A 20,784-nucleotide genomic window follows, 5' to 3' on the forward strand; every position below is an offset into this window, starting at 1 on the left:
CAAAATCCAATGCTTTGCCCATGTCCTAGAAGAAAGAGCCTCTGCCCTGTCTTGTACAACTACTACCATTGCTTCCTTACCACCTTTTTCCCTCCTGCCTAATTGTGCCTGCATGATCCCATATACCTGTAAAAATCCACATTTCAGAGAACTGGGAGGGACATCAAAAAATGATCAAGACTTCCTCTCTTGTGCCTGTGCCAAGAGAGACTTACAACCATTCTTCTTTCCCCGGCATATTCCAGCACTTTATGATTGTCTTTAGGGAGGCCTCCTTGAGGAGCAGCTTACTGAAATCTTCTCCACTCTGGTTTTGGCTCCCTTCTCTTTGCCCTCTTCACTGAGGACAGATTGTTCTGGGTTTTGTTGCAGCAAGCTGCAGACTGCATTCCTGTTCTTCCTCACCTCCTCCCCTCTCCAATGATCAAGCACAGATTTTCAGCATCAAAAGGTATTTGTCCTTACTAAACACTGGTTCCATTTAACTGTTTTCTTCTCTGGAGGAAAGAGAGGGTATTGAGCACAGAAGTTTCCCATGCATGTCAGACCTCCATTGCATTGTTTGACTGTGGTTGACAGAAGCTTGTCAATATTTTTGAGAAATGTGAGAGAGTTAAAAAACCCCAAACCCCACAACATTAAGTTTTTTCCACTTTGCCTGAAATCTTTAAAAACTTAAAGTTTCATTATTTCAAGGCACAGGGTAAAAGTAATTGGATTTTGGTAAATATTAGTTGCTGGGCTTATTAAAAACCTGAAATATCTAGTGTTTTAATTTTCCATTCTCCAACTGAAAACAGATTTGTGGTAGGTTTGCAAGTAAAAAATATTTCAGAATGACTACCCCCTTTTCTGGAATGCTCTTGATCTCAAATCACCTTAAAAAACTTGTCAAGAAACACATGTCTTTAACAGCAGGCATAGTGTTAAAAAAATGTTTGTGCTTCTGCAAAGTGAGGGGAAAAGGTAAGGCAAGACAAGGTAAAGGGAATGCTGAAGATGCGCAGCCAGGCAGAGTGATCCATTGGGCAGGCGCTGCTGGCACCATGCACACTCCAGGCTGGAAAGGCTCCTCGGCCTGGAGGGATGAGTTGAGGGTCACTGCAGTGGGGTCAGACCCATGCGGAGAGACTGGGCTGCGTGTCTGCTGTGAGCAGGGCAGGGGACCATCCCCAGCAGGCAGGTTGGATGTGGCCGCCCCCCTTGGAAGGAGTTCAGTAGCATGGGCATGGTCTGCATATGCCAGCTGGTCTCCGCTCTGGAGAACAATCATAAGTATAATTAATTTCAGCTGGGTAACTACAAACCACACAGGGAGACGGCATTTTTGAATATAAAAGCATTTTATTTGGATTGGGAGCTCAATTTAATTGGATTATAGCTTGGTTTATAATGGGAATACTTTTCCCTTGACAATGTTACTTACGATGAGGGTTTCTTTTTCAGTGTATGTGAAACTTTCTCAATTTTAATAGCAGGAAAAAGCCCCAAAGGTTTATCCTGTAAAATTAGTCTTCTTTGGTGTATAGTGTTCTGATACTTCATGCTTGCTTTCTTGTTTTTGTTTTGTTTTGGTTTGGTTTTTTAACCTGCTTATTTAGTTGTATTGAAAATTAAACACCATGCCAATTCCCCTACCAAGTACAAGCAGATGTGTTCATACATGCACTTCTCACTGCTGAAGAACTTCTTGGCAATGATGATCACAGGTAGCATGTTAAGAAACAATGCTAGTGCATGTAAACTAACTATGGCAAAATACCCAGTGGCTTCTTTCTTTACTTTGAGACACTTTTTGTAATGCTTATAAGGCATGTCTTATACATTTCCTCCTGCCAAAATTCAGCAAGAAATCTGAATTTTTGAAAACTTAATTTGACAAGATCTTAATCTCTGTCATAAGTGATCATATTAGATGTCGTAAGAGATCATGTTAGATCTCACAGATTTTTTTTTGTAATGGATTCAGTCCAGTGCTGAACCACAAATGGAACAGACAGTTCAGGCTGTTCAGACTGAAAATGAAAAATTGAACAGATATGTATTCAGAGCTAGAAAATGAGGAGGAAAAATTACAGAGTTCTGATGAAATCTCCATCTCCTTTATGATACATTCTGAATTCACTGAGCTCTGCTTACAAGTTTGTGCACAGTAACAGAGTACGTACAATCAAATAAACTTCAGCCCAATGCAATTTGAGACACTTGAAAGCACATTAATAATTTTTCAGATTCATGACTCATTAACCAGATCAGACATGACACAGTTCAATTTTCAGAAGAGTGTGTGAAATGTAAACTGAAAAACTATGTGTGTATGTGTATGCGTGGGCTCACTCTCAGAGGTCAGGAAAGGCAGCAGAAGGCACTGAAGTATCCGGATGTTAAATTAACATTATTTTGCTTTCAAGAGCCTGTCCTTGCTTTTCCAATCTACTGGCACCCCTCTGATAGTCAATGCAAATTCTGCATTTGAAGAATTTCTTTACTCAGGTGGGATGCTGAATTTCAAGGACCACGTTGTTGTTCATTAAGAATTATTTCTTCAGTTTTCACTCTCCGTTTTGCCTTTGCAGTGTGTGCTGGCAGACGGCAGGGGCTGCTCCTCCATCGCCGGCAGCCCAGGTCACATTAGAAGTCCCTTATCTCTTCTGTATTCCCAGGAGGCCTCTGAAGATCAATTCACAAAACACGATAGCAGATGGGAGGATGTTACATTGTCACTAAGTCAATATTTTTGAATCACAGAATGATTAAATAAGCATTGTTTCCTGCTTGTGCATTAATGTACAATCAGTTGCCAGATGCGAGATATAAAGCATATACAAAGTCTTGCACAAGCTATGGTTTAGTACCAGGAAGTACCTGTCGATGAAAGATAAGCAGCCAGCCAGGATGCAAATGTTATTACTCTCGTAATTGCCTAAAATAATTTTCTGCTCTTGTCAGGAAACAATGCACTTATTCATTCTTGCTCAGTGTTTTATCCATGGGCAGAAGTGGGCTCTCTCACCATTTCCCATGTGTTCTCGCACTGACTTGTATGAGCTGCCATTGCCATTAGTCCTGAGCCTGTGTACTCAGCTTGCTGCTGCCGCAGAGGGCCAGGGAGTGTAACACAGGGGGGTTTTTTTTGACCCCTAAGGAGTATATCAATACACTAATTCTTTCCCCAAGTGTTACACTATGTCACTGATAAAGTTTGTGACCTTCTGCAGACAGAGTTGTTGATAGCTGTGTCTAGGCAGAGGGCAATTTTTCCTCATCATATGGGTGTTTAACCTTTTCAGGTCTCTTCTTGCTGCAAATGAACACAATCTCAGCATCTCCGTGGAGGTTCTCATGACCATTGGGTCTTCAAATTGGCAATTAAGCAGCAGGACAAAAAACACACCAGCAACTTGTTTTTTGTGAAACACAGTTGACAGGCTTTTACTTATTTTCTCCTATTGTGTTTTGAGTAAAGGACTGAAGCAGCAAGTTTTTTCAACCCTATGAACTACAGAGCAGAGGAACATATTATCAAAACATAGCCATGCCCAATGCTGGCATGGTGATACTGCACCCTCCTGCCAGCACCTCTGTGAGGGACAGTGTGAGGTGTCTCCCACTCTCCCTCCCCCAGCCCATGTGGGCAGAGAAGAGAAGGAAGGCATTGATTTAAAAATAAGTTAAATAAAAAAACTCTTGCAACCCTGTGGCAATTGCCTGGGGAAGCGGCGTAATTGCAGGTTGGGCCAGCCGCAGCCACCAGTGTCACCTTGGAGACCAGCTGGTAAACTCCAGGCCTCCCAAAAAAGGGGGGAGCCAAGGCAGCTGGGTGTGCAAACAAGTAAAACGAGATGGACAAGGAAGCTCTATAGTGAGTCTGCGGCCCTGCATCCTCTCCACTTGCCACCTGAGCCTGGCGAGAGCCTGGGAGCACGGAGGCAGGTGGGGCACGACATTGCTCCAGCCCCCCGACACCTCCCAAGTCCGGGGTGGAAACCCCAGGTGCAGGATAGCATTGCAGGTAAAGGATTTTCTCTCTTGTTTGCTAGCTTGCAGTGAGCTTCTCTGATCAGTTGAGCTTGCGGTTCAACCAAGAGTGGTGTTTTTTATACACATATATAATATATATATATTTTGGAAATACATGTTGCATGTATAAAATATGCAAATTATGTATATGCAAAATAGCAAGAGTGGTACTGCCCCACCTGCCAGAAGATAGGAGCTGGATGATGCTGGAGGTGGTGGAGAGGCAGAGGGGAGGCTGCTACAGAGGGGTGAGTGGGACTGGGAACCCAGATTTTTAAGGATGTGTTCAGATGATTGCCAAACATTCATGCAGTTTTCATGCTTTTAATAATTTAATGAAATTATTAGGAACAAACCAAATGTGTGCAATTAGTTTAGGCCAGTTAATCTAGTCTCAGACTCTCAGATCTTCTGCTCAGGGATGGTGTGCAACTCATGCATTTGGCCAGGACAGGGACTTTCAGGAGCCTGCAATAATGGGGAGGCTAGTATGGGTTTCTGCCTGCCACACTGGGGTGTTTTTCAGGACTTTCACAAGAGTCTCTTGGACTCAGCTGAAGGATAACATATAAATGAATGGTGCTGAGCTTAGATTAAATCTTTTTCTTCACAGATTTAAGCCTCGGGCTTAGAGGGATGTAAAGAGATCTGGTTGCTGAACAGCCTAAGATTATTCTGAAAAAAAACCCCCAAAACAACCGAGAATTTCAGGTTTTGTATTTGTTAAGAAGAAATGCGATTGTTTCTGTTCAACCTTCACAACACAACATTGCCCATAGAAACAAAGAATGCTGAGAACGTGGGGTATTGTAATTGTCCAGGCTGTTACACAAAACAAAACTTTCTAGCATTCAGAATTAAATTAACCAGCCTCTTTTTCATTTCACCGTGGGAGACATCTGATGATCTTGGAAGAGATATAAGAATTAAAAACATGCAAAGTTATGGTTATGACCTTTTCATGTTTTATTAATGGTTATTAATGCATAACATGTTTGTAAGGTATACAGAGACCTGTTGTAGTCAGCAAATCCTGACTGTATCTTTACCTACTTCACATTATCCAAAAAGGGGGAAAAGCAAAATGGAAGGAGAGGAGAGACCATGTGAATCACTGTGAGTCCTCTATCCTTGCTCTGATTCAGAATCTGTTATCTTACAATGCAGTATAGACTTTTAACAGCCTAGGAAGTGTTTATCTCTAGCTTAAACCAGAAATAGGGAAGTGGTAGATGTGTTACTGCTGACCAGGTTTGCATGTAGTAGGGTTTATATTTAACTGGTTTTCTGTATTTATTGAATGTATAGAAAGGATTCTTAAATGCATTCTGCTGTGTGATAAAGGAAGCCAGATCATGTTTAAGAAGCTTTAGTGTGATGTGTGAGTTTTATATAGCAATGTGGTGTTGATGATTTTGTTATTGAACATTACAGAGAATGGAAATTTGGAAAGAGTTAGCAGAAATATTTATTATTAGTGTTTTTAACCATGATACATGGGGAAAAAAAAGTTAATATCTCAGCCTATGGCATTAGTGACATTACTAGACTGCTCTCTCCCACTTCAAGAAGAACACTGGAAAAAACTGGAAAAGTTCAGGAACAACAGCAGAATTATCTAACACCTAGAAACTCATTTTGTAACAAGAATCCTAAGCTCTGTCTAATTGCTTAACCAAAGAGGGTTTAAAAGAGTCCTTCAAGTGCTTGCATGTGGACAAATTTTTAACAGGTAGCTCTTTAATCTAGTAAAAGAAAGTAAAACAACATCTAATGATGGGGGAAATTCAGACTAGAAACAAAGAACATATTTTAAAAAGAAAATGATTCAATACTGGCACAACTTAGCCTGGAGATGGTGACTTCTCAGCTAGAAATGCTTGTGGGTGTAGAAGCAAACTTTGTACTTACTGCAGACATAACTGAGGACTGGCCAGTTTCAGTGGCTTTTATTGAGGTACAGGAGATCATAGTAGATACCACAGAATCACAGAATCATCAAGGTTGGAAAAGACCTTGAAGATCATCTAGTCCAACCATTAACCTAACAATGACCATTTTCAACTACACCAGATCCCTCAGCGTTATGTCAACCCAACTCTTAAACACCTCCAGGGATGGGGACTCCACCACTGCCCTGGGCAGCCCATTCCAACGCCTAACAACCTGTTCTGTAAAGAAAGGCTTCCTAATACCCAGTCTAAACCTTCCCTGGTGCAACTTGAGGCCATTCCCTCTTGTCCTATCACTTATTACTTGGTTAAAGAGACTCATCCCCAGATCTCTGCAACCTCCTTTCAGGTAGCTGTAGAGGGCAATGAGGTGTCCCCTCAGCCTCCTCTTCTCCAGACTAAACAACCTCAGTTCCCTCAGCCGCTCCTCGTAGGACCTGTGCTCCAGACCCTTCACCAGCTTCGTTGCCCTTCTCTGGACATGCTCGAGTAATTCAATGTCCTTTTTGTAGTGAGGGGTCCATCTGATACCATATCAGATGATCCTTCCCTAGCCTCAATGCATGAATCTCGCTTGCAATGATTATTTGATGTGTATTGCAATATGCTGGAAATGCCTCTACAGAACCCAAGGCAAAGAGCTACTACACTCTTTGCACCATGTGTGTTTATGTAGATTTTTGCAGTGTGCAGTGGAGACAAATTATGTCATCACTGCTCTCATTATTTATAGATCTGTATAAATACATAACATAGTATAGAGGCATACTGCACAGTGCTATGCATGGGTTATGCACTCTGTATACAGATGTATAGACATTATATATATGTAAGCTATATTACATAATTATGTAATGTAAATATAGTTTGCACTGTGTTCATGTAACCTCACTGTATTTTATATTCTTGCCAGCTAAACATCATTTAAATACAGGTCATTGTTTGCAGAAAACATTTGTGACTGCTGATCTCACATAGCTGTAAGGTCTTTCTGGTCATTCATTAATGAATTCCCAGAAGAACTTTGCTCATTCTGGCTGAAACAAAAGCTGAAATGGTCTCTTTTCTACCATGCTAGATTTCTACAATAAGCTAGTACTGAAACCATTTGAGGGGGAACAAAACCATTTTACTTTTCTGTTTTTCTAAGCCCAACTGGTGTTGTCTGAAGGGGTTGCAAAAGTCAGCACATGTGACATAGCCATAGCCAATGCTCTGTAGACAGGAGCAGAGTAGTTAAGATGAAACAGTTTAATTCTATGTTTCTCAGAAGATTTCTCTTACCATTTCAATTCACACTTCTGCATGTGCAGTAACAATGAGATTGGAAGTGCAATGTGCATGGATGATGTCTCACAGGGCCATCTATCTTTTTCATCTCCCCACCCTCAGCATCCTCAGCAGAACATCAAGTGGCCCCTGAGTCAGGAGCTCTGCTGTAACTCAACCCAGTCCTTCTGTAACTCTTTTTGTGCCCTGGTCCTGTGATGCATTAAAGGCTGGAAAATATTTTGGGGGCCTTTGTGATCTGTAGACCCAGCAGCCAGGCTAGGGAATGGCAGTCCTGGTCCTGAGCATTGCTCAGGGGTGAGGATTCAATGTACCCCTAAAATGTCAGTATGGCCATGAGCAGCCCTGATACTCTTAGCATTAGGCACAAATAATCCCTGCGGGAGAAGGAGCAACCCTCTGCCAGCCCAGACGTGCTGCTCTTGGTGGTGCTGTTGCAGTGCTGCAAGTCCATGGTCTGGTTTTCCCACTTTTTGTTTCACTGTCTTCCTCTGAGGGAAGCTGGAAGACTTATGTGACTGTTGGCAGAGTCCTGAAATCTTGGAGTGCTAAATGCTGTGCAAGTTTAAGGTATTAATTTTTTCTGCAGTTGTGTTGAAGTAGCACAAGGTGTCATCTGTATAGGTGAGGTCAGGTCTCGGGGTGATAGCTGTTGCTCAGACATGTAACGGGAGAAAGCCCTGCTCTGGAGAATTACGACTACAGTGGAACAAAAGCAAACATAAGGAAAAGGTCCCCAGCCAGGATATCTTTTGCTGTCACAGCTCTACCTGTGAGCAAATGCTAACTGCACACGTGGCAGGCTGAGAAGGCTTGGCAGGACTGCTGGGGGTGCAGAAGCAGCACTGCTCTCCTGGCTGCATTCACTGGTTTTCACTGTTTTCCTACACTGTAGGCAGCAAATTCTTACTCACACTTTCATATTTGCATCTGGGTTAATCCCAGGGTGGTTGTCTGAGCTTTTCTTTCAGGGTTGATGGCCTATATTGGCAATTTCCCCTTCTGATAAAAGGATATAAGGAAAAGGAAAGAGAGGGTCAAAATGAGTGCTCATGAGAGAGTTGCCAGCACCTTTCAAGTGAGGGATTTGGGATGCTCTATGTACTAAGGCAGGTTTCAGCACTCTGCCTTGTGCATGTGAATCCATACTGTATGAGCACTTTGGTCTTCCAGATGCCAGGCACAGCAAGGCATGACCGAGAGATGGCAATCCAGGCCAAAAGAAACCTGTCCAAAACGACCGACCCTGTAGAAAGACTTCGCCTGCAGTGTTTAGCAAGGGGATCTGCAGGCATCAAAGGACTTGGCAGGTGAGTCTAAGAAGTCAAATCCATTATTCAGCTTAATAGTTTTAGCTGCAAGAGGTTCATAGGCTAAGCAGGGACCAAAACTTGAGTTTCCTGGTTCCGATGCAAATGCCACAACCCCCAGAGCCTGGGCTTGGGTTTCCTGTGTTTTGGGAGACAGGACTGACCTGCTCGTTTGTTGAAGGATGAGGACCGTGAATCCCTCAGAGGAAGGTGTGTCCTTGAGACACAGAACAACTCCGGCCAAGGAGGGGGAACACAAAATATTTTCTCTCTCTTTGGTATGTTCTATAAGTATCTCAATACAGGGGCTTTGTGCTTCCTTTCCCTTGGGGTGTGATTCCCCTGTGTGTAATAATCTATTAGCTGTATAGTTTATGGGAGGCATCTAGACTTCTTCTGCAGTCACTCTGAGAATGTGGGTCACCCCACCCTTAGGAGAGGGTGCATCACACCCTGAAACCACTCCTGGGCCTCATAAACCACAGAGGGATACAAGGTCACCAGCTGGAACTTCATCTACAAGCCCAACTTTTAGATGACTCAATGTATAATGAATAGGAAGACGCCTTCAGTTAAGGCAGCCGTCACCCCATTTAAGTTCAGCAGTGTAATATTCAGGCACCCATTCTAAGCAAGTCACTGCTGCTGCCAATAAGTGTGGTGGGTTTTTGTTACTGGGTTCCTTCCCCACCCCCTCAGTTTTTCCCTCAGAAGACTGTACAAGGGGGAAATGTTATCTCAGAAAGGTGTCCCTGTGCTCTGTCACTGTGCTAAAATGCTGCAGCATTGTCCAGGTTGTCCTATGTATTCTCCTCAAATTGCACATTTTCCACAGAGTATTTCGGATTATGGATGATGACAACAGCAGGACCCTTGATTTCAAAGAATTTGTGAAAGGATTAAATGATTATGCTATGATGATAGACAAGGAAGAAGCACAAGAGATTTTCCGGGTATTTGATAAAGATGGCAATGGAACAATTGATTTTGATGAATTTCTTGTTACACTGAGAGTAAGTCTGGGAATTTATGTTATTACTGCAAAAATGGAGAAAAATCCTTGATTTGTCATTAGCTGAACATGAAACACAGCACTTTTTTTCAATTTAGTAATTAGGAAAGTCTACAACTCTAAAAAATCAGTAACTCTTGAAAAGTTAAAATGTTCTATGTCCATCAAAATATGCTAAAGGAGGAAAATCATCCTAAACAACACCTCTGTGGATGAGAGAGCTCAGAAGTGAATAGAATAGAATAGAATAGAATAGAATAGAATAGAATAGAATAGAATAGAATAGAATAGTTAAAAATAAATGGTTGTGATTTTTTTTTTTATGATTTGCTGCCTTGATTTAGGTACCTAAATTCCTATATTGCAGTCCAGGTACTTATGTGGTTCAGACTATTAATCTCACTTCTTTTTCTGTCATTTTCTCATGCATCTCCTTATAATATGAACTAATTCAGTGGTGGCTTTCTCTAATCAGCCACAGTGTGACTGATTTTAGTGGGAGCCTTTTTGCTCTGCTGATGTCTAAGCAATTAAGAAAGGAAATAATTAATGCCTAGAGTAATTAGTAATTTCTTGTTAGAAATATTTAAAATAAGTAGAATAGAAAAGTGTTCTAGGTAGCATTTTCTCTCTTATTGTCCATTTGCTATCATATTGATAGACACTGAATAGTCTTGATCATACTGCTTTTTTGGTGATATATTACCCTTCCTAGCTCATGGACAGTGTAGCTGTCAGCAGTTTGTTGTCCCAAGTGCCTTGAAATAGGATTATTATTAACAGCAGCAGTTACTTGAATTTGGAACTAGGCAAGTAGTTGGCAGAAATAAAATGATTCTGTTAATATTTCTTTACAGCCCCCAATGTCAAATGCAAGAAAAGAGATCATCATGCAGGCGTTTAGGAAGTTAGATAAAACTGGAGATGGTGTCATAACAATTGAAGACTTACAGGGGGTGTATAATGCAAAGCATCATCCCAAATACCAAAATGGAGACTGGACAGAAGATCAAGTTTTTAGGGCCTTTTTGGATAATTTTGATTCACCCTATGACAAAGATGGGAAGGTAAGTAAAGCAGACACCTAATGTCAAACCATGAAATCACCATCTGACTCAGTATTTGACTTAAATTATTAAATGTGAGAGTGATTGCAGTGCCATACACACATTTGTGTTACATATATGGGGGGGCAGTACAATGGATGCATAACCTCTGCATAGGACTATTGTTAGAACTTGCTTACACATTCAGAGGCAAAGGGGCTCTGAAGGAAGTGCAAGGGTAGACATGAGATTGCATTTACAGGTTTGTAGCCTTAATGCTCTACTTTCATAGATTACTCTAAGTATATCTTCAGAGTAACCCACATGATTGCTGATTTTCAAGATCCACGTAAATTGGAGGATTTTTTACTTCTTAGGACAATAAATACCAGGATTAATTTAAAAAGCAGGTTCCCTAATATGTGAAATACTTTACAGTTACCAGTTCTCCAGTGTATGTAATTACTGAAAGACTTGGAAATCAGTCCATAATAGAGATAGATTTATCAACAGAGAGTTGGAGGGAGGGTGGGATTGGGGGGCTGCCACCAGCCGTGTGCCCTGAGGAACCACTGGCTGGGCCGGGGCTGGAAGCCCTTCCTACCCTCCGCTTTGACTCTCCAGTGCAGGTACAAAGCCTGGGCACCTTCTGTGATGCACTTCTTATGCATCCACTTTGTAACTGTCTCCAAGTCAAGCATGATTTTTTTCCCTTTGCTATGTGTCTTCAAAATTCTTTGGTCTGAACTTACAAGCGTCTGACGAACTCAGAGCAATCGTGGATCTCCTCTGTTCACACGGTGGTCTTCTCAGTCTGAGTTGTTCATAATAACAAACTAGATAAGGTTTCATCAGCACTTTGTGGAATGTCTTTAACACTTCACACTTCTGAGGTGTCACTTGGGCTCCACTACACTGGTGACTTTTACCTGTCTAATGGCTGGCTACTACATCCAAATTCTCCACTTGCTTTGCTTCCAACAGGAAGGCTCTCAGTCTGTAGGGAGGCAATGCTTTTTACTTCCCTCAGGCATCACTTCTCACTTGGTGGAGCTGAATTTCATTCCTTTTTCTGTTCTGCCATCCTCAGAGGTACCAGTTGCATGAGTTGTCCCCTTCCTTCTCTGCAGCAGTGGTGACATCTAGCAAACCTCAGGCAAAATGTTCCTGCTTTTTGTGCTGAGGTCATATATTAACACGTTAAACGAGTCTCCAAAATGATCCTTGACAAGTTCAGTGCCTTTCACCTCATAAATGCTGCAGTGTTTGTGCTTATGAAAAAGTTACTCTGAGCACCCACGTCTTGTTCAGCAATTCTGACATTAGTTCACCTAATTGCAGTTTCTTCCAAGAATTGTGACAATCCTGTACCTGATTCAGAGGTCACTAATGACACTGGTATGAACTGAACAGCTAAAATGTTTTTAGCAGAAATGCCTAAAGGCATCTGCTAGAAAGGTCCTCTTCACCATGATCTTGCTGGATGCCTCTGAAATCAGCAGGGTCAGTGAAGCTTGTAATTGTTTCCTGATGGTAAGACAGTCTACAGTGTTCACTTCTCCCCATTGTGACTTGTTACTTAACTTTCAAACCATATAGGTCATTCCTTGAATAAACATCACATAGAAAAATATTTGCTTCTACTGTGTTGTGCATTTGAGAGCTAAGGCATCACAAGAGACATGCACTTTCGTATCTGCTAATCTGTTTGTTTGTTTGTTTGTTTTTTTAATGGTAATTTTAAAAGCAATTCAACCTCAAAATATCCATGAAAGATTTTCAAAACTCAGTTATTTGAAAGAATGTTTGCTTTTTTAAGTGAGACCTATTTAAAGCAATGATATTTTCTCTTTAGTGAATGGATATAAAAATCCTAGCTGTCCCTGGGTTGCACCAGAAAACCCATCCACTTTCACTAAAAATAACACAAAAAAACAGATTATAGCATCCCTGGAAAAAAATGCATTAAAACATTTGTCTTCTTGGGCAGCACTGATTTTAACTTCAGTTCCTGGTAAGGTTAGTTTAACTCGGCATGTTTCATTTCCATCCAAGTGTTCCTGGAGGACAAGAGCTCTTATTTCTAACAAAGAAGTGAACTGACGCAAATTTGCAGTGTCTTCATTCTTCCTGTTGGATTCCTTTTCACCAGCAACAACATGAAATAGCGGATGTTAAATTCCATTTAGAGTTCTTCTTAATGTGTGGGTTTGACTTATATTAAAAACATAAAGGTTCAATTTCATATTTTAAATCCTTCTGTCTCAGGTCACAATGGAAGAATTCATGAACTACTATGCAGGAGTCAGCGCTTCAATAGACACAGATGTCTATTTTATCATCATGATGAAGAATGCTTGGAAACTCTGATCATATGATTAAAGGAGCAAGACTTTACTTCCACCTTTCGTAGGTTCCCATGATTAAGTGTATGCACAACAATATGCTCATTTTCCATAATAACAGCTTCCAGTAACTGTGCCAATTACAGTCAATCTGCAGAAATAATTCCCAGATGCTTCTGTAGGCTCAGCCTCGGGGGATTGGAGCATAATCAGAGCAGATCTGGCATCCAACCACTCTGCCTATCTGTCCCTTTTCTCCCTGCATCCCTGACATGTCTTTTCTGAGATGAGATGGTCCTTTCTTCTCAGACATACACATTAGGTCCCTGTGGCTCCTGACTGTATCCCCTCCTCCAGTGTTAGCTCTGCTTGACAGAGGATGCAAGAGGAAGAGACTGAAATAATTTGGAAGAATGGTGGTCTGGGGAAGACTGTTATAAATGTGAGGAAGTCTGTCCCAGGAGTGTCACCTAACCCTCTTGCCTGTAGCACTGCAACATCTCTTGACTTCTTGGGACTCACTTGCGGGATGGATCAACTCCGCAGCTCACTGCTGGGAACATGTGAGTTCCCAGTGCCGAGAGGCTGGATGGAGAAACAAATCAAGAAGGGGAGACACGGACCAGAATAAATGCAAAATACTCTTTAAAGCCCTGTTTTCTACCTGGCTTACAACTCAGCATACAGGCACCTTTCCTGTGCATGCCTTGTTTCAAACCTCTGTAAGCCTGCTTATAGCTTTTTCCCCCTCTTTGGTTTCTTTCTTTTTGTACTGTGAGATCATCTCACTAATATTTTTCTTTAAAGGACATACGTATGTTACAGTAGTTTCTTCTCACTGTTCCTGGAAAATTTACTGGTCCAGTAGCTGTTGTCTGTGCACACCTACACCAAAAGTCGCTTACTACTTTTTGTATTTATACTGGTTTATGACCAAGCTATGACTTCAGGGTACTTTCTGGGAACTCAAGAACTTGTAACTTTCTTGTCTTGTCATCTTCCATTTATGTTGCTGAAAAAAGGATGGGAACCCACCCTCCTGTTCACATCAACGAGGCTATCTCAGTTCTGATATGTTCTGTCCTTTCCCCATACAGAGAGTGGGGAAATGGTGCACAAAGGAAACTGTAAAAGAAAAAAAAAAAAAAAGAAAAAAATGTCTAATTATTCCTGCCTTGGTTCCTTTTCTGTTTGTCATCTTCTTTCTGCTTCTCTTGCATTGTTGTGCTGCTCTCCCATACTGAGATGCTGCTGCTGTAGCAAAGGGTAAATGGCTTGTGTATGACAACATTTGCTCCATTTCAGGCTGGCAGCCAGCTAAAAACAGTATAGGCTTACAGACTGGACTTTCAAAAGAGCTTGACTGATGAAGTCTCAGCTTTTACTTAGCCTGGGCTGCTAACAGTTCAAATACTGAAGTCCTGAGTGCTTGCTGCTCTGGTCTTGTTCAAAGTCTGCTTTTGTTTTGTCCAGCCATGATCTCAGTACGAGCAATAGCTGCTTGCAATTCCTTAGTAAAGGCTGTGCAAACTCAAATATTTTCTTTGATCTGTAAGCCTCCAGAAATTTACATACTGGGCTGACACTGGAAACTGTTGGAAAGGGTCTCTTTATGACTGACATCCATAGGAGGAACCTTTACTTACTGTGATGCTACTGAAGTGCCAACATACCTTACATGAATAACAAATTTATTATCAAAGAGAGGCTGTACATGTCCTGGCAGCTTGAGTAGAATCCATTTCTTTCTCATTTATTAATTGGCTTCACACAGAGTGTCATGTTATCTGTATTCTATATTTCAAAAAAAAGAGAAAGTAATGTGGATGGTCTGTGGGAATCACAAAATGAAAAAACTATTTCCTTCTGACACACTATCTCATGTCTTCAGACCCCACAGTGATCTGTTGTGTTGACATTTAATCAAGTGCAGTGGAAGTTTTAATCTCAATAACTGCAACCAGTTTGTCTTCTCAGTGCTAATATTTTCCAATTTTACTTAATCCCAAATGCAATATATCTTTTCAGAAGGGAGAAGTGGTACTGGAAGCAAATATGTTTTTTAAAAAACAGCAGAAGCTTTGTCACCAGCTGCTGGATTCCTTAGCAGGAGCCTGTGACGGCTGGGGAAAGCTCAGTGCTCCAGGGTGAGATTTCTGCACTGAGCTTGACTAAAGGGGTTTTGTGTGGGGATCTGGGGGACATGAGCCAGGAGACCTCAAACCCTCTCGTCCTGGTGGGAGGGCTCAGCACCCACCCTGCGGGTGAGAGCTGGAGCCGGTGTAGCCCTGGTGCCCTCAAAGCGGCTCCCATCTCCTTGGGTCTGCCTGCATGTGAGCCTTATTGCTCACTGGATGTGTTTTTCAGCATCAGGAGGACATTTTTCACAATATACTCATTTTGAAATTTGTATGGAGCACGATTCCAAAGGCTGGTTTTAGATTCCTTTGAAGTGGGTTACAAAGTTTCTTTTCTCTTCTGTGGGAACAGAGTGGCTCCTGGAGCAATCTGAGTAAAAACTAGAAACTGCAGAAAAGGTATAGTGCTTTCAGGAGAAAGAAATAATCTGAGAAAGAATAACATGATTTTTCTCTTGTAATCAGATGCCATAGAACACAAATTGGAATCTGTGATGTAAGAAATGTCATTTGATTAATATGTGTGCAAATTCATGGTACTAACACAGGCATTACATTGGCTGCTAAGATAGGAAAATCTCTACTGGGAGATGTGCAGCCATAATGACACACTGGGCACACACACCTGATATTCAGTGGAAGCAGTCTGCAGAGGTTAAAGGGATTTGAACCAGACATGAAGGGATATCAGCGCTAACAGTGGGTGACCAGAGCCACCCTTTAACACTTCACTGTCCCTGTCTGCTGGGGCTGCTGCACTGTGATCTGGGAGAGACAAAAGTGAAGCTCAGGCGCTTGTGTTCAACTGCAGGCTGCTGTGTGCTGGTTACAGACCCAGCAGATGCTGGAGATAGATGGTGATGCAGGCTGTCCTGCCAGTCTGTGGTTGCACAGCACACACAGCAGATACTGGGAGATAGGTGGCAATGCACATGATCGTATCTGGTGCTAGCATCAAGATTGTCAGATCTTGGTTGATGCTTCATGTTCAAAGCACTATTTCTTCTTTCTGATTGTGCAACAGATGCCAAACAGGATAGCACAAACCATAAGAACATTTGAGTCTGCAGTGCTGTGGGCCAATACCAGAGGTAAAGGTTTCCCTTGCACCTTGGGCTCCAGCTTGCCCCATGGCACAGCACCTTGTCAGGGATGAACTCTGCCCTCCCCACCAGGCCACACCAGGAGTGTACTCCAAAAATGCTGGCTGAACCCTCTGGTCCCTCATAGAGGGAAAAGCTTCCATTTTCCTCCCCTCCCCACGCCTGCCCCCCCCCCCCCCCCCGCCCCCCCCCAGTCTGCTCCAAGCTCTACCTGAGCCATCAGAGCATCTCTGTGATCCCCCACCACCCCAAAAGAGCACAAGGCATGGGAATGGAGAAGCAGGGGACAGCCTCTCCCTCTGACATGTTCCCTGGGGAAAGGCAGCACTCCAGAAGAATTCTTTACTGCATTTTGGTTTTACCCCTTGTGTGCTTTTGTGGCTTCATGTTTTTGTCCTGGATGGGAAATTTTTGGCTTGATATGGCCCACAGCTGTTGTTTGGCTCATGTTCTCTCCCACAGCATAAATTTCTGGTTCAAGAAACTGAGTTTTAATGCAAGTCCAACTAACTGGCAAGGTATATTCACTGATCTGATTCATTATGTTGGTCTCCTGGCACAAAGCTGTCTTGGCAGAGGCAGGTGGAAGCAGCTGGGGTTTTTGCAGATGAAACCACCTGCGCACATTGCTGGATGAAAGCCAATTTGTCTTTATGTAACAGCTTTTACATGGTATTGCCTCAAACCTCTGTAGCTGCGTGAGCAGAGCAGAGCTTTGCCACCCCAGAGCAGGCCTCCCAGCCTCTGCTGTCACCAGCTGGCAGAAGGAGTGAGCCTGGGGATTTTGACTATTTTTGCCTTCCAGATCCTGTCCTCCACACAAGAAGCAGCAGCAGCATGTTCAGCTTTCCCTGGTAAAACAGATAACGCTGAGAGCAATCTGCCACCGTTGGCGACTGCCCACTTTCTATGACTTTCGCTATGATTATAGCCCATCCTGTTTCTCTAGAAATGCTTTCTCATAGACAGCTCAGAAGGAAGGGGTGAGCAGAAAGCAGGTTTTCTAGTGGTCTGTACTCAATGCCAAGTTTTCAGGGGGCTGAGAGCAGCCTTGGTATTTGACACAGCCCCCCAGCCGTACTGGTTTACCCCAGATGAGCGAGCATTGGTTTCAGCTCTAGCACCTCTTCAGCTCTCACACCAACAGAGGCTGCAGGAGGCATGAGCACGGTAGGATGCAAAAGCTTCAGCTCGCTGATTTGCAGCCAACCCCAGGTATGGCAGCCCCACCTCTGACAAAACCTGGACCTAGGCTTCCTTCCAGCTTACAATGTTGCTGTTGATCCCAACAGGACCTGCAGCTGAAGAATGGGGATGGGATCCAGACTCTGTTGAATGTCTTGGCAAGTAGGAAAGATGAGAAGGAAAGGAAGTGCAATGTTTCATGGAATTTAACTCAAGTCTGGTTTTCTGTGGAAGAGCAGAGATTGTGGCAAAATGTGAGCAGTGTTTATTTTCCAGAGATAGATCTGTTATTTCTGCATTGAAAACATGATATTTTTACCAAAAGCTGCAATTTATTTTTTTTTAAGTTTCAGTTGATAATTTAGCATTCAAAATTTACTGGGTTTTGTGTGTATATGTTTGTTTTAGTTTATGTACATTTTCTGGGGAAAAAAAAAAAAAAGCAGATTGCTTTTGAGGAGCTCTGACTTTGTGGCATGGATTTATTCCTTTAGATATTTCCACCAATACATTTCTGCTTTGTTTTTCATTTTTTATTTCTTGACTAACCTTTGGAGATTTTTACATTCATTTGTTGATGCTGCTAATGTTGAACTAATCTAATTTTGTTGTGACATCTAAGTTATGCAGTCAATATACCGATAACCAGAATAACTTTTCCTGACATTTGTTTTTCAAGGACATAGCAACAGCTCTGTCTCCCAAAGCAAGAAGCTCAATCCATTGACCTCAGTGTCACTGGACCAAATGCTGTGTGAGATCTTGCTGCAACAACACATCCTAATGTCAGATTAGGACAGTTTGACCTAAAAAACAGACTTCTGTGGAAAATGCAAAAGAATTACTTGCAAAATATAGGGATGTGTTACATAAACATCTTGATTTGGGCCACAGTATATAGCCATCACATGTAAACACTGTTTTTTTCATTCTTAGGTTACAAAAGATGAGTTTTTGAACTACTACTCAGGAGTTAGTGCTTCTGTGGACAGTGATGCCTACTTCATTTTAATGATGAAGAAATCCTGGAAACTCTGACTTTTGCTTTCATTTCCCCCAACTCCTTTGTGATCAGAGACTATAAAGAAGTGAAACGTTTGTTGTGGGTTTGATTTTTTCTCCCAATTCCCATCTAAACACCTTTTTCAGAACTTCATGATTTGATGACACTAGCAAGTGTCCCAGTTCTGGACTCTGACATGTGGTTTCATGTTTCAACAGGTGGCGCTTAAAAGCCAAGGGATAGCCAGCCTGGCTGAATCCTAGAGCTGCCGAGTGAGCAAATGGATGGGATAGTCAGTAGAAATTAGCAATTGCATTTCCTGGCATCATCAGTTGTTTTCTTGTGTGTCTGTACGTTAGATTTGTTTTGCCAATGTCCTGTTACACAGAGGAGTGCTAATTTGGGAGGCTTCATAATCACAGTAATAAGGAACTGTTTGACCCTAAAATAATTCTTCACAGAGATGGTTACATTTTATGTTCCATTGTAGCTGGTTTTAAAGGATAGCTTCAGAAACCCACAACCAAAGAGATAACTAGCTTGAGCCAAAAGCATGACTAAAAACCTGCTGCTGTTCCTCCCAGGGATGCAGCACTTCAGTATTGCTGTATAAATACAGGCCTTCAAGTCAATAAACACTTTTGTTAAGAAGCCTAGAAGGAGCTGAACTCCTGCCCTGCAGAAGTACCCGGCCAGCACCACCAGGTCCCTTGCTGCCAGAAGGGATGGCTTCATACTCAGCTTGTGCCTGCCTAGAACTGCCCCAAATTCAGCCACCTTGTTCCTGCAGCAGCGGTGGCCAGGCCATCCCTTCAGCATTTATTTCATGGCCCAGACTTTACTGCACATCACATGCATTTAACCATCCCTTCACCCTGACAGAAACAGTTCCGCTGTCTCTTCATGCTTAGCTGGTCGTCTACCACCCCACTGACACACACAGCATTTTTGTGTGCTTTATCACCCTGTCTAATGAACAATACACAAGAGGAGGAGATTTGGTAAACAAACAAATTCAGCAGGGGACAAGTATTGCCTTGGGAGGTAATTATCGTTTTTCAGCATCATTAAAATTAGGCTGTGAGTCAGTGTTATAACTGACAAAAGACTTATTTTATTTCACGGATTAGAGTTTGTGTGCCGCTAGGAGATGTTTGCATAGTGCAAATGAGCTGTGCATAGATGAGGGGAGAAATGACAATGGGAGATGGGCTGTGTTGTACCACGAGCACAGAAGAGGCAGTGGAGCCTGATGGGTATGTGTGGAGAGAGGAGCAGGCAGCTCCAAGCATGGCATCATAAAGCAGCTGCATAGAAACCAGGCTCAGCAAGCTCTTTTTGTGTGTGCAGCTGAGTATGAGCACAGGGGGCAGAAAGTGTAGAGGAAGAATGTAATGCTGAAGTAAAGAAGATATATGGAATATGTGAAAGCTGAGCTATACTCCTGTGTGGATGCTGAGTCAGATGGGAATTTGTCAACCGCTATGGGGGAAACTGTTCTGTAGAATAAGGAAACTACTCGGTCCTGACCTGGTGAAGTCATACATAGCCATGGCTGTATCTTCATATATATACTACATATCTAAAAGCTGGCCATGGACCAAAAGTGTCTGCGTTGCTTCTTGCTTTTGTGCATATATGGATTTCTGTTTTTTGCAAAAGGAAGCTGAAAGTTTTTATATCTGTATACATCCATCAAATTTATGTTGATGGCTATAAAATCGCATATGATGTTCAGTGATGCTAATACTAAGACTGCTCAAATATTAGTACTGCGCACCTGCAAAATAGTCGAGGACCAATTTTTCCAAAAGATTTAGCTCCCGCAGTTCATGCCAGACTGTCAAACCTGAAGGATACTGCTAGTCTCTGCACGCTTCAGAACAGCCTAATCCCCAAACAGAGTTATCTTGGAGGAGCTTAGTGCTTGTGAAGGTTCAGCCTGACAGGACTTGACTGAACACCACTGTGATGACCTGATTGTTGGCATTGGCTTTGTAGCAGCTGCATATGGTTCAATGAAGAGTTTTTATGGCCATTTCTGGGAGCTAGGGTTCTTTAGAAACCTTAATACTAACCTTTAATCCCTTTTGATTTGACTGTGCTTGCTGCTGCTCTCCTGGAAAAATACCCTTCTGGATAGGCTTCATCATACGTCCAGGTGCATGCCTGGAATAAAGTAACCCCCATGTCTGGCATGAGTTAGCCTATATCCTCCACTAAGAAAAGCTACATTAGGTTTAACATAATTAACAAAAGGCTGCTTTGTTTTCCATCAGTTATATATTTGTCACCATTCATCAGTGTATTAACAAAGTACCATCTCTGAGGTCACAGCCTGTATGGGAATTTGCCTTGCTGTATGCATATGTATGCTATT

The 20,784-nt window shown here is 42.3% G+C and overlaps 1 protein-coding gene across 3 annotated transcripts; it reads left to right on the forward strand.

Annotated features, from left to right (window-relative positions):
- Nucleotides 1–3,875: 3,875 nt before the first annotated feature.
- Nucleotides 3,876–18,499, forward strand: CAPSL (calcyphosine like). Of its 3 annotated transcripts, none has more exons than XM_074855499.1 (6): nt 3,876–4,012; nt 8,436–8,572; nt 9,408–9,585; nt 10,442–10,651; nt 12,899–13,039; nt 18,338–18,499. In XM_074855499.1, exons 2-5 carry the CDS (start codon nt 8,436–8,438, stop codon nt 12,998–13,000), a joined length of 627 nt encoding a protein of 208 aa, XP_074711600.1. In that variant the 5' UTR covers nt 3,876–4,012; the 3' UTR covers nt 13,001–13,039; nt 18,338–18,499. The 3 variants fall into 3 exon arrangements, with proteins under 3 accessions (XP_074711600.1, XP_074711599.1, XP_074711602.1); XM_074855498.1 differs by lacking the exon at nt 12,899–13,039 and adding an exon at nt 17,509–17,655; XM_074855501.1 differs by lacking the exon at nt 18,338–18,499 and adding an exon at nt 15,004–15,268.
- The last annotated feature ends 2,285 nt before the right edge of the window (nt 18,500–20,784 follow it).

This window comes from Strix uralensis, chromosome Z, assembly GCF_047716275.1.
Source record: "Strix uralensis isolate ZFMK-TIS-50842 chromosome Z, bStrUra1, whole genome shotgun sequence".
NCBI lineage: Eukaryota > Metazoa > Chordata > Aves > Strigiformes > Strigidae > Strix > Strix uralensis.